This window comes from Chrysemys picta, chromosome 1 (genome assembly GCF_011386835.1).
Source record: "Chrysemys picta bellii isolate R12L10 chromosome 1, ASM1138683v2, whole genome shotgun sequence".
NCBI lineage: Eukaryota > Metazoa > Chordata > Testudines > Emydidae > Chrysemys > Chrysemys picta.
This window is the reverse complement of record NC_088791.1, coordinates 112721006-112733268: the sequence shown is the minus strand read 5'-3', so window position 1 is coordinate 112733268 and position 12263 is coordinate 112721006. Positions and strand designations below refer to the sequence as shown.

At 43.4% G+C, this 12263-nt stretch overlaps 1 protein-coding gene across 35 annotated transcripts in view; it reads right to left on the bottom strand.

Annotated features, from left to right (window-relative positions):
• CACNA1C (calcium voltage-gated channel subunit alpha1 C) overlaps positions 1 to 12263 on the bottom strand; it is a 723794-nt gene that overhangs the window by 76006 nt on the left and 635525 nt on the right. For 14 of the 35 annotated variants that reach the window (XM_065582691.1, XM_065582644.1, XM_065582684.1 and 11 more), the window contains one exon: positions 2410 to 2493. The exons of 1 other annotated variant lie outside the window; for it this stretch is intronic. In XM_065582691.1, the coding sequence (XP_065438763.1) occupies positions 2410 to 2493 (84 nt within the window). Of the gene's footprint in view, positions 1 to 2409; positions 2494 to 3062; positions 3147 to 12263 lie in introns of all 35 variants that reach the window. 20 more of the 35 variants (XM_065582612.1, XM_065582596.1, XM_065582633.1 and 17 more) reach the window with 2 other exon arrangements.

Below are 12263 nucleotides of genomic sequence, written 5' to 3'. Positions count from 1 at the left end.
GACTGCACTCTCAGCAAGTTTGCAGATGACACTAAACTGGGAGGAGTGGTAGATACGCTGGAGGGTAGGGATAGGATACAGAGGGACCTAGACAAATTAGAGGATTGGGCCAAAAGAAACCTGATGAGGTTCAACAAGGACAAGTGCAGAGTCCTGCACTTAGGATGGAAGAATCCCATGCACTGTTACAGACTAGGGACCGAATGGCTAGGATGCAGTTCTGCAGAAAAGGACCTAGGGGTTACAGTGGATGAGAAGCTGGATATGAGTCAACAGTGTGCCCTTGTTGCTAAGAAGGCTAACGGCATTTTGGGCTGTATAAGTAGGGGCATTGCCAGCAGATCGAGGGACGTGATCATTCCCCTCTATTCGACATTGGTGAGGCTTTATCTGGAGTACTGTGTCCAGTTTTGGGCCCCACACTACAAGAAGGATGTGGAGAAATTGGAAAGAGTCCAGCGGAGGGCAACAAAAATGATTAGTGGGCTGGAACACGTGACTTATGAGGAGAGGCTGAGGGAACTGGGATTGTTTAGTCTGCAGAAGAGAAGAATGAGGGGGGGATTTGATAGCTGCTTTCAACTACCTGAAAGGGGGTTCCAAAGAGGATGGATCTAGACTGTGCTCAGTGGTACCTGATGACAGAACAAGGAGTAATGGTCTCAAGTTGCAGTTGGGTAGGTTTAGGTTGGATATTAGGAAAAACTTTTTCAGTAGGAGGGTGGTGAAGCACTGGAATGAGTTACCTAGGGAGGTGGTGGAATCTCCTTCTTTAGAGGTTTTTAAGGTCAGAATTGACAAAGCCCTGGCTGGGATGATTTAGTTGGGAATTGGTCCTGCTTTGAGCAGGGGGTTGGACTAGATGACCTCCTGAGGTCCCTTCCAACCCTGATATTCTATGATTCTATGATTTGTCAATATCTTTCTAGTAGTGGGGTGCCCAAAACCTAATGCAGCATCCCAGGTAAAGTTACAGCAGGGCACTATCACTTCTCTGCTGCATGATATGATACCTCTACTGTACATATACAACCCAAAACTGCATTGGCCTTTTCTGCTGCCATGTCACAATGCAAATTCATGTCCAATTTGCTATCCAGTAACACCTTTTTGCAGTATTTCTACTTCTCAGGTTTCTCTAAACTGAATTTCATTGTTATCTTTTTGTCCATGTTTCTATACTTTTTAAGTCCCTTTGTATTATATTTCTGTCCTGTTTTTTTAACTCACTCTCATTTAGTGTATTTGCACATTTCATTAATGCATTACTCCCTCTTCCAGATCATTGATGAAGACATTAAATAAGGGTAAACCTGTGGTACCCTGAGAGCCCTCCTCCCAACTTGATAGACCAGGCTATTTTTATGGTCTTTTAGCCAGATTTCAATCCCCATGATTGTGCTCATGTCCAAGTCATTTTGATTTAAGTTTCCAAATATGATTTATTGGGATTCTTGTCCCACTGATGTCTATGGGAGTTTTGCATTGATTTCAGTAAGAGCTAGCCTAAAGTATCAAATGCTTACCTCAAATCTAAATATAATGTACTATACCTCCTACCTTTCCTTCATCCACTAATTCTATAATTCTATCCTGTCCCATCAAAAAAAACTATAAAGTTTGCTAGTAAAATATATTCTTTATAAACCTAATGCTACTCATTTCAGTCTCCAGGGGCCATTCAATCCTTGGCCTGCCTGCTGAGATAACCAGAAGTGGTGCCAATTAGTGCCAATTGTGCTGGTGGATTTTGTGATGTGTAAATGTGTCCAGTGGGAAATCGAATGAGACATGACCATGTACATTTTCTATGGATTTTTTTGGAGTGGTGGGGGAACCAAGGCATGGAGGGAAACTACCCTGTAAAATAATAGATTTTTTTTAACCCACTTTACTTGATCTCAAATGAAAATGGAAAAGTAGGGACAGGTTTCTCTGTGGCTACTGGGGTGCTGGGATTTTTTTGGAGGAAAACCAAGGGGCATCCACACAAAAGATTCTAAGTTTGGTTCCCACAGTTCCACCTCGAAAGAGTTGCCTTTAGATCTCTGTGGAGTGGAAAGTATCACAATGCCATGGAAAGTCCTGGGCTGGGACTACTCCAGCAACTTCCCATGGCACAAATCTCACTCTCACTTACACTCCACATTTCCCATTGATTTTCCTGCTATACAGTTTTACTCATGCCAGGCTGATTATGAGGGAAATAAAATGATGCAACAGTCAAAAAGTTCTCTAAGTCGTTCCAAAAGTAAAAACAAAAGAAAACAAAAAATAAAACAAATTTTCAAAACAACAAAAAACAATCTTTAAAAAGGGGGGGAGGGAAAAAAAGAAACGAAAAGAAAACCGGGAAAGACAAATGAATGTTAGAGCAGGCACGATCATGGACAGACGCCAGCTACTTACGTTCACCTCGGTGATTGCTATATCAACAATGCTACCCACAACAATCAAGGCGTCAAATGTATTCCATGCATCACAGAAATAGTGCTGCATGTTGCAGAGAAGCCGAGGAAAGAGAGAGAGAGAGAGAGAAAGAGAGAGAGAGAGAAAGAAAGAAAGGAAAAAAAGTAAAAAATATTAAAACAAAAATAAAACAAAAACAAAAAAAGCATGAAAGAGGGAGAGAAGAGAAAAAAATAAGAAAAGAAAGAGGTTACGTGGGCATATTAAATAGTCTCTTACCACTTTATAGTACTGGCTGCTCAAACCTCTGTAAAGTTTCACATGATGGAGGGTATCAACAAAAGCCTGGTTAGTTAGAAAGTTACACTCAAGCATGTCTACTCTTTGGAGGGAAAAAAAGCACACACACCCCAAACTCTGTGCGCTTTCACCAGTCACAGCCGGGGGCGTGCTATGACAAGTGAAAAAGAAGGAGGCGGTTCCCCCTCCTTTTTTTTTCCCTGGGAGAAGGAGAAGGACGACGGCAAGTTCAATAAAAGCATGACTAGAGGGGGGAAAAAAACCAGAAAAAAGAGAGAGTGAAGGAAACAGAGGAGGAGGAGGAGGAGGAGGTGGTGGTGGTGGTATCCTGGGGAGGGTAGAGTAATACTCACATTAGTTTCACTGAGAATGACGTCTATAATGCTGCCAATTACGATGAGGAAGTCAAAAACATTCCAAGGATCACTAAAGTAACCCTACATAAGGAAGGGGCAGGCAGGATGGGGATTAAAAAGGAATGTTAGACAGACAAAAACAGTTCAAAATTACCATTAGAATTATTGCCTTGATACCTCAAGCAGTTTTGCTCTTAAATCTGCGCACTGGTTTCGAGACCAAAGACCAGTTCTTGCATCCCTTATGTGAGCTGTCCTTTCTCCAGCCAACGTAACCATTGAAGCCAGTTGGACTCCCTGCTTGAGTAAGGACTGCTCTGTGAGTAGGGGTTGCAGGACTGAGTCCTTCAGGTGTCAGAGCCACCTTTCTCTAAGTAACCTAATACCTTCCACTATGCTGGTTTTCCTGAGTTGTGTAATTTTGGGGGGAGGGGTAAAGGAATGGTGACCCTTGGTTGTCTCCAGTATTCACTCCCATGCTGCAAATGAGAAACGGCCACTGGATCCACATTCAGGCTGTAATGGACTGTGCTGGGGCTATGAAAGACCAGGTGTCTCTTAAGAAAAGAGGAAGAGGGGCCTGATAAAATCAGGAGATGGGTTAGAAGGCGCTTTTACAACTCATTGCTTATCATGTTTGGTTCTTTGCCCAAACACCCTTTGTGGATTTGCAAGGCACCAACAGTTTCTACTGATTGTGCCTTAGATCTTCTCTTCAAGGCATCGAGGCAGACTGGTGCTCTTAGCAAGAGAGATGCAAAATCATGCTCTTAAGTGTCCCGAACGTCTGTTTGCCCGAAGCTGGGAATAGGTGATAGAGGATGGATCACTTGATGGTTACCTGTTCTGTTCATTCCCTCTGAAGCACCTGGCATTGGCCACTGTCGGAAGACAGGATACTGGGCTAGATGGACCATTGGTCTGACCCAGTATGGCCGCTCTTATGTTCTTATGTTAGTGTTATTCTCCAGGCTCTTTATGAGATCCTGCCTATTGCCTCCCCACACCCCAGTGGAGGGTCCTCAGCTCTGGCTGCTTTAAGTCAAATACATTAAGATATTTTACCCACTCTGTGAATTGATGCTGAGGGCAACTTTATGTGTCCAATTTGCCTACCAACCGTCAGGTGGCACCAGCCTCCACTGCCTACCATCCACCCCAATAATCCTGAGCAGTAAGGGGAGCTAGGATCCAGCATCCTTTTCAGAAAGGCCTTATTCAGTCTGGCTGCTGAGCTTCTGGTTGTCTGTCTCTTTTTCAAATCAATATCTTGAGCAAAGATTTACAGTTACCCTCAAGAGAATTCGTCAAGATTTGCAAAATATCTTTGCCAAGAGCTCCCCTTTCCTACATAATCCCCCTTTTCTTCAATTTTAGGAACAAACAAACAGGAACTCCTGTACTCCTATTATGTATTTTGGTTGTGGAAGGATGGACTGATCTGACTTCCCTGATTCCCAGCTGTGTCTTGTTTCCAGTGATATTGAACCTAAGTTGCACTACGCTTGCTATTCTTAGTGCTGGAAAGTCACGTCATGGGTAAAGTGTGAGCCTGAGTTCCCAGGCAGCACTGCCGAAAGAAAAGAGGGGAGAACAAATAATCCCACTGCTAGCACTGCAAAAGCCAGGCTTGGGAAGCTGAGATTGTTATGGGCACAACTAATATCTGGGTCAGACACTGGCTAGGAGTTCCCTTCTGAACCCTGGAAGGCAGCCCAGATGGACTCTTCCGGATTAGAGAACTCTCACATTTATGGGCCATGCCTTGGGCAGAACAAACAAGTATGCAAACCCCACTTTCCGACTGAGCACACACCAGACAGTTGCTGTGAGGGGAATTGTTAGAATGGACTTTGAAAAGAGAAACAAGAAAAGAAACCTCATTCTGAAAAACACAGCGAGCGTTTTCGTGTGCAAACATGAAATAGGTTTGTTCAAAACCTGAACTCTTAAAAAAAATCTGCCCAGTGAGTGTAAATTTCCCACTTCATATCCCATATTACACAGTCTGCTACTTGGGGAGAGGAAACAGGAGCAAAAGCAAATTTAGGGAATATTATTATTCAGCATCCAGCCTAGAAAATACACAGCAAACATTAGCATGAGCACAGGGGTGATCTCCAGCATTTCTAGCAACCAGATGGACCTGGAATAAAAGTGTAATTAGACTTCACCAAAGGGAAGGGGAGGGAGAGAATGACAGATTAAACTGTAAAGGCACTCACATTTTGAACAAATAAAGAACTCATAAAGATCACACAGAGCTGCAAGAAGGTGCCTGTGTGACCTGACATGACCTCAGCCCTGAGGGCACCTGAAGAATCAAGAGAATAAAGCAGAAGACAATGGGCCCGATCCTACAGCCTTTCTTCATGAGTACAGTCCCACTGATGTAGTGGCACAGCTCACATACTGAAGATCTGCAGGATCAGACTCAGTAACATGTCTACCTTCCATTTCCTTCTCTGTGTTCATCTACCAGCCTCAAGAACGATGTCAGTGGGATTCCGAACAGTTCTTGGGGCTTGTCTATACTTACCGCGCTGGTTCGGCGGCAGGCAATCGAACTTCTGGGTTCGATTTATCGCGTCTAGTCTGGACGCGATAAATCGAACTCAGAAGTGCTCCCCGTCAACTCCGGTAATCCTGCTTGCCGCGAAGAGTACGCGGAGTCGACGGGGGAGCCTGCCTGCCGGGTCTGGACGGCGGTAAGTTCGAACTAAGGTACGTCGACTTCAGCTACGTTATTCACGTAGCTGAAGTTGCGTACCTTAGTTCGATTTGGGGGTTTAGTGTAGACCAAGCCTTGAAATAGGAACTCTGAGTTTGCTTTTATGCAGCAACAAGGGTGAAGTTCATACCTGTTTGATTGTTTGGGCTGTGCCCACCAAAATGGTAGCTGTTTACTTTTCAATCCATGGATACTTTGTATGGTTTAAACAGCTCTTTATCAAGCACGGGAGATGCCGCCATCAGATTATACCAACTTTACAGCAGATCATAGTTTGGGCCTAACCAGGTTTTAATGAATACCTGGACTCCCAGCCCAAAAGCCAATTTTCATAATTGCTGTAACATCAGGGTGACCACTGGGGCCAAATTTTGTCTTCAGATGAACATGGAAGCCAATGGATTCAATTCTCTCAGTTACATCACTGAAGTCAACCGCATTGTGCTGACATAACCAAGCAGTATGTGGCCCAAAGGGAGCTGTGTATCTAGATCCCAGGGCAAAATCTGGCCCTCAGAGCAGAGGTTCCTTTTTTCATCAGAATTTAATAGGCCTGATTCTGGTGTCAGTTACACCAAAATAAATCTGGAGTCACTTCATTTACTTCCATGGAGTTACTGTGGGTTTACACTGGAATTACTGATGTCAGAAAATAGGCCCATGTTTTGAACCATGGCATCCCTCAAATGGCAGCTCTGCTGATCCCAGTCAGCCATTGGCTCATTCTGAAAGTCGTGAGTCATGGTCTTGTCACCTTAGTCTCCATAGGAGGCACACCCTGTAATGACCCACTGTTGTCCATGTGTGAGGTACACTCAAATAACTCCTTTTTTCCTCACACACCTGGGTTGTTTGTTAAAGAGGAACTACTGCTACTCTTCCAGTTTCATTCATCCCCACACCCAACAGTTCATTTTTTAAGAACTGAATTCAAAAATATGATTTTAAAATCATTTCCCTCCTCCTCTCCCAACCCCTCTCTATAGCAAAAAGAGGGGCTTGAATCAAGAAGATATTATTCATAGTTACACAGTCTAAAGAAATCATAGAGCGCTGCTGCTTATATTCTTCAAATAAGGTGCAAGGAATACTTTGTGTGGAAATTAATTAAATCCTTCCTTAAAAGCCAATCCTTCTTAGAGACATCATCTGAAAACTGCCCATGTGATTGCTTGGTTTTGGATTATAGCTTGTAATCTTGTCAAGAGCTACAAGCACATATTGAGAGTGAATTAGACCCCTTTGGGATTTGCTTGTTATGACCTCAAAGTACCTCTCAAAGCCAGATTCCTCATTGGAGAGAATCACGGTGGTTGATGAAAGACAAGCTGACTGAGGAAGGAGCTTTCAGTCAAATAAAGAGGTAGCAGTTCCAAACTATTTTTCCCACCAGAAAGTTTTGATTTTTTCCCCCCAGGGAAGGAGGGGGAAGTGAGCTGAAGGCACTGTTTATTTTTGCAATAAAGGAATTTAGAGTGCAATACCATAATTTACCCTTAAAGGGAGATGCTCACCCTACTTCAGCTATAGAGTTACATATCCCTGTGCTGAACTCTCCTGGGATTTACAGAGGCATTGCAGTCACCCCCTTGTGGGAATTTTTTGGAGTACATGATATCTATGAAGCTTGTGTGGAGGGAGGCCAGGTTGGTTACTCATGAGCATGAAGTACCCATCATTACAATAAAACACACACATTTTCTGCCCCTCTCTGCACTCCCCCCAAAAAGGAACTGTTAGCAAATCATCCCAGGATCAATTAATTAATGAAAAGCTGATCATACATATGCAGTGACTGACTGGAGTGGAATCTCATTTGTGCAGGGGAGCAGACACGGTATCACTTCAGAATGAATATGCCAATCATCTTTAGGTTTCTTGGCTGCTGAGTTCAGCTAACAAGATACTGTGGTTTGTTTCAACACTAATGGAGCCACTGTGATCGCTGGAGACCATGGCTTTTACATCCTGTGAAAATACTCCTAAATACAGTAGCTGGGAAGCCTTGTTAACAGCAGGGAAATTGCCCATTAGAGGCTGTCTGAAGGTCTGAGCTCATAGCCACTTGGGACTCAAAATCGGAACTGTGGGGGACAGTTCTAGCCCAAACCAGGCTACCCCATGCACAGAATTCCTAAGGGGAAAAGGGGGTGGAGTGCTGATTAGTGATCCCAGCTGGGTTAGGAGTACACAACCCAGTGGAAATTCCAGGGTCACCTCTGTGCTAATTGATGTGCAGATATGTCTTTGCTTAGCCACAGGTGCTCAATGTTTTCTTACTACAAGGTTTGCAAAAATTAGCTAGTCTCTCCCTCTGTAAAACATATGTAGATAAAGGGTGCAGCAAAGCCTCAGTGTTTCTATTGGGTGGGATCTGAATGTAGGTCAAATGGTCCCCAATGGAAGAAGCTGCTACAGTACTGCAGAAAAATGGGAAAGCTACAGAAAGGAAGGAGGAAAGAGAGAGCGAGAGAGAGAGCGAGAGAGAGAGAGAGAGAGAAGATGGGGGAACTAACAGGAAAGAATATTGACAGGATGATCTGGTCTCAGAGTACCTGAAATAAATCTGCAAGTCTAGACAATGGAAAGAAACATTAGTCTTAAGCCAGGTGTGTGTTGGAAGAGGGAGTTTATGGGAGGGAGGGAAAGGGGCTGGTTCAAGGATGACTTCCTGATAAGGAATGTGATTTCTTAGGAGAGCAAAAATTCTGTTTGATTGGAATGGCCATCAACTCAGACTTTGCTGATGATCTGCAAAGGTAGCTGAGCTGCCACAATCTGGTAGTAGCACAGTACCTTCATGTTCAACACGAGAATGCATTTTTGAAACTCTTGCAGGCCACTTGGAGTTGTGGGGTTCACCTCCAGGCTTTTACTGAAAGCGTCCGCACTGGAAAGTGGCAAGGCAAGGGGCATCTCTTTATGAAGACATTTAAACTAAATCACATATATTCTGTCATTTGAATCTTGGCGCACAGTCTCACCGGCATGGCTGAGAGAATCACATGTATTCTGCAGAATATTACAAAGCTACAATAACAACTGACATCAAATGGAGATAATGCAAATTATGTTAAGATGCCATTTAGCCATAACAGCAATCATGGAAATTAGCAGTGCCTAGTAGAGAAGAAATAAACTGGAGGATGCAGCTGCTTGCAGATCATGACAGACTGTAGGAAAACAGCACCTATTTGCATACTATCAGCTCTCACTCATTGATGGATTAATTTTGAGAGACAAAGTCATCGCAATTCACCTACTGCTTGTCGTAATGAGTCATTGCTGCAGGGAACCACACAAATCCTGTACTTCATCAAAGCTATAAACAGTCAAAGGAGACAAGTTCTTCAACTTCTGAGTCAGTTCCAAAAATCCAAGTGTTTTTAAAGGAACATGCTGCTGCTCTTTGCTTATTTAACAAGGAAGCAGCCCCATCCTTTTAGGGCAAGACTCATTTTTAATAATCTGGATATCTTTATTTTACTCTTCAGTCTCACTTCTGATTCATGAGCTCTCATATTTCTCGCAGTAAGAAGCTACCGAAAGCAGATGGGTGGTTTTCCCCTGGGATTTAATGGACCGCCCAGACATATTGTCTCTAGCATGTCAGAATCAAAGATGTTGCAGGGACTGGATGGCTCTGTGACTGGTAATAGAACACAGATACGTTCATTTCTAGGTCTCTGGCTGAATCTGCCTCAGATTATCAGTGACCAAAAATTATTATCCTCTGATTACTGTTTGACAAGGTGCAGTAGCTAAAATAGGTTACTGGTCTCTGTTTTGTTCCCAGTGGACAAGAGTCCCCATCTCTCTCTCATACACACACATGGAAAATCTTCACCCCAATTGGCACTAACTGGCCTCCTGGCTGGCAGTCTTAAAAGGAAGAAAATACTTATAGAATCTGAACTACTCTTTTTCCTTAGAGGTGGTCTCTCCAGGTCAGGTGTAAGGGCAATGTTGAGGATGCCTGCCCTGAAGCAGTCTATATTGTATCTGTTTTGTGGCTAAAGGACTTCCATTTCCAGATCTTACACTACGGTTCATCTCACCCAGCACTATTTTCGCTTGCAAATAATCAAATAGGTCCTTTCCCACCTGGATGATAGTGCAGTTGGTAACTCATATCTTTAGTTTCTTCATTTTTCTAGGTAGCTGTCACTCTGGTATATAAGCACTCAGCCATGTGTGAGGTCTGAAATTCAATGTGTGACCTTAGGATGCCTGGGCCCTAGATCAGGTTAGAAGCACGGCAAAGGCAATACCCTGTATCTCTGGAGATGGCACCCAGCAGCGAAAGCGCCTCCTAGTGGTAGCAGGAATATCTTTCAGGCCTGCACAGTGGGAAGGGATGGAGAATAATGACTCTGAACAATGACTGTAACTAGATGAAATCCTCCTGGGAAACTGTTGTTGCTGTTGGCTTGGATTCTTCTTAGTTTTGTGGGAAAGGAGGGTAAGGAATGGCAGGAGCCTGCACGCACCGATGTTTCAGGCCTCCCTGACATAAAAACATGAACACAAGGAACAGGAATTGAATGCTCCCCTATCTCCATTGCTGGTCCCCTGGAACAATGAAATCAGCCTTCTTGATCTTCATCCAGGTGGAACCCTTTCGATCCAGTGAAACTCTGTAAAGAGCCATGGGCTCTTTCCAAGAATAACATCATCATGAATACCCCATGCCATGGTCATGGTAGCAGGATATAACCCACAGGAAACGTTACACTCCAGTCAGAACACTGACTTGATGGAAAGACTGAAAAATGGCTGTGCCGGCTAGCTATGCCTGAACATTTCACATTCTGTATATTGATAACCATGTGCAATTTGCTATCATGTCACATTAGGGAGAAACTACGGGTTTCTACATTGGCGGACTCCCAAAGGGCTACAATGAACAAGTTCTGTCATGATTAAGTATGAGAGAGAATGCACCAAGACAACAGCACAGAAGAAGGAAAGAAGCTGTCCCCTGCAAAAAACAACTATGAGCTGAGATATTGCTAGCAACATGTAAGGACACAGCTACCAATCATTGACCTTTATTACTGATGCTTCCAGGACTGTCGTAGTCCAGCTTTCCATAGCCGCTTCTACATGAGAATAGGAGCAAATGCTTTGCTTTTAAAAAAAATCAGTTTCACTTCCCTCTTTCTGAAAGAGATCCCATGTTCTTTAAATACCATAACAAGTGAGATGCAATGCTGGATTTGTGAGTGGAGGCTTCTGCCTGCACATCTCTGGAAATGAAGAATCTTTTATCCTTATTTTGGTGGAGGATGAGCCAGAAAGTGGTAACAGACTGGAAAGCATCCAGAATCAGTGAGAGATGTCTTAGGAGGGGATATAGACTCTGTTCATGTAGGTGCCATGAGACGGAGCTGGACGTCTTGTCTGGCATGGCTGGTACAGAGGTATGGTGACCCACTGGAACAACTCTACACTCAAGTGACAGTCCTGAGAGATATGCATCATATGTTTTTAGACTGTTTGGTTTACTGTAGTTTTCTCTCTGTTTTTTTTCAAAACGGCCCTGATTTCACAGAGTACAGTTTTTCCATCTATAGAATAACACCATCACCAATACTCATTCTTATGCATCAATCTCAAAGTGTATTATAAAGGAGGGTCAGCATCACTATGCCCATTTTACACTTGGGGAAACTGAAAGGCATAGAACAGTAAAGTGACGTGGCCAATCCGGCTAGTGGCAGAGTGGGGGATAGAAATCAGGTTTCTTGGCCACAGTCCAGTGCCTTATTCCTAGGCAACACTGCCTCTGACATATCATTTCCTAACAGGATAGAAAGTACTGTGTAGATGGGGCCTTGCTGTACCCTGTTATTTGGCTTTTTTTTTAAATGAAGAGAACCTGTGAGAACTTTTGACCATTTTGTATGAGCCTGTCTGAAGTGACAGAGGTTTGGGATTTCCCTTCTATTGGTGAGAACAAGTAACTTTTCCCTGATATTGTTCCCTTTCAGTGCCGCTGCTGTTGCTGCAGGCACCATTGTGAATGAGACCCCAGTGCACCATCCCACTGTGCTTTTAACACAGCGTTAATAATTTTCTATATTAATAAAGAGTAATAGCTAATACTGTGCTTCCTACACCGCTGCATTGTGTAGTCATATCATTATTTTTGATCACTCATAATGACATTAAAACCCTCAAGTGCCAGACTGGAAATAAATCTGTCACAATGTTGCAGAAATATGCAAATTCCCTGGGTACGTTTACTGTGAAGGAAAAGGTCCCTCCTTAATGAAGCTCCTATTCAGCATCTTAGTATTTATCTTTGCCTACCAGATTTCCTATCAGTCCTCCAGGAGGTTGGCTAATCACAGTGCACAGCTCTTGCTGGAGAAAATTAGAACAGTTACATATAATTCATAATAAAGAGTACAGGATAAATTTTGTGTTGTTGAATGGTGTTGGATTGTCAATCCCAGAAGGAG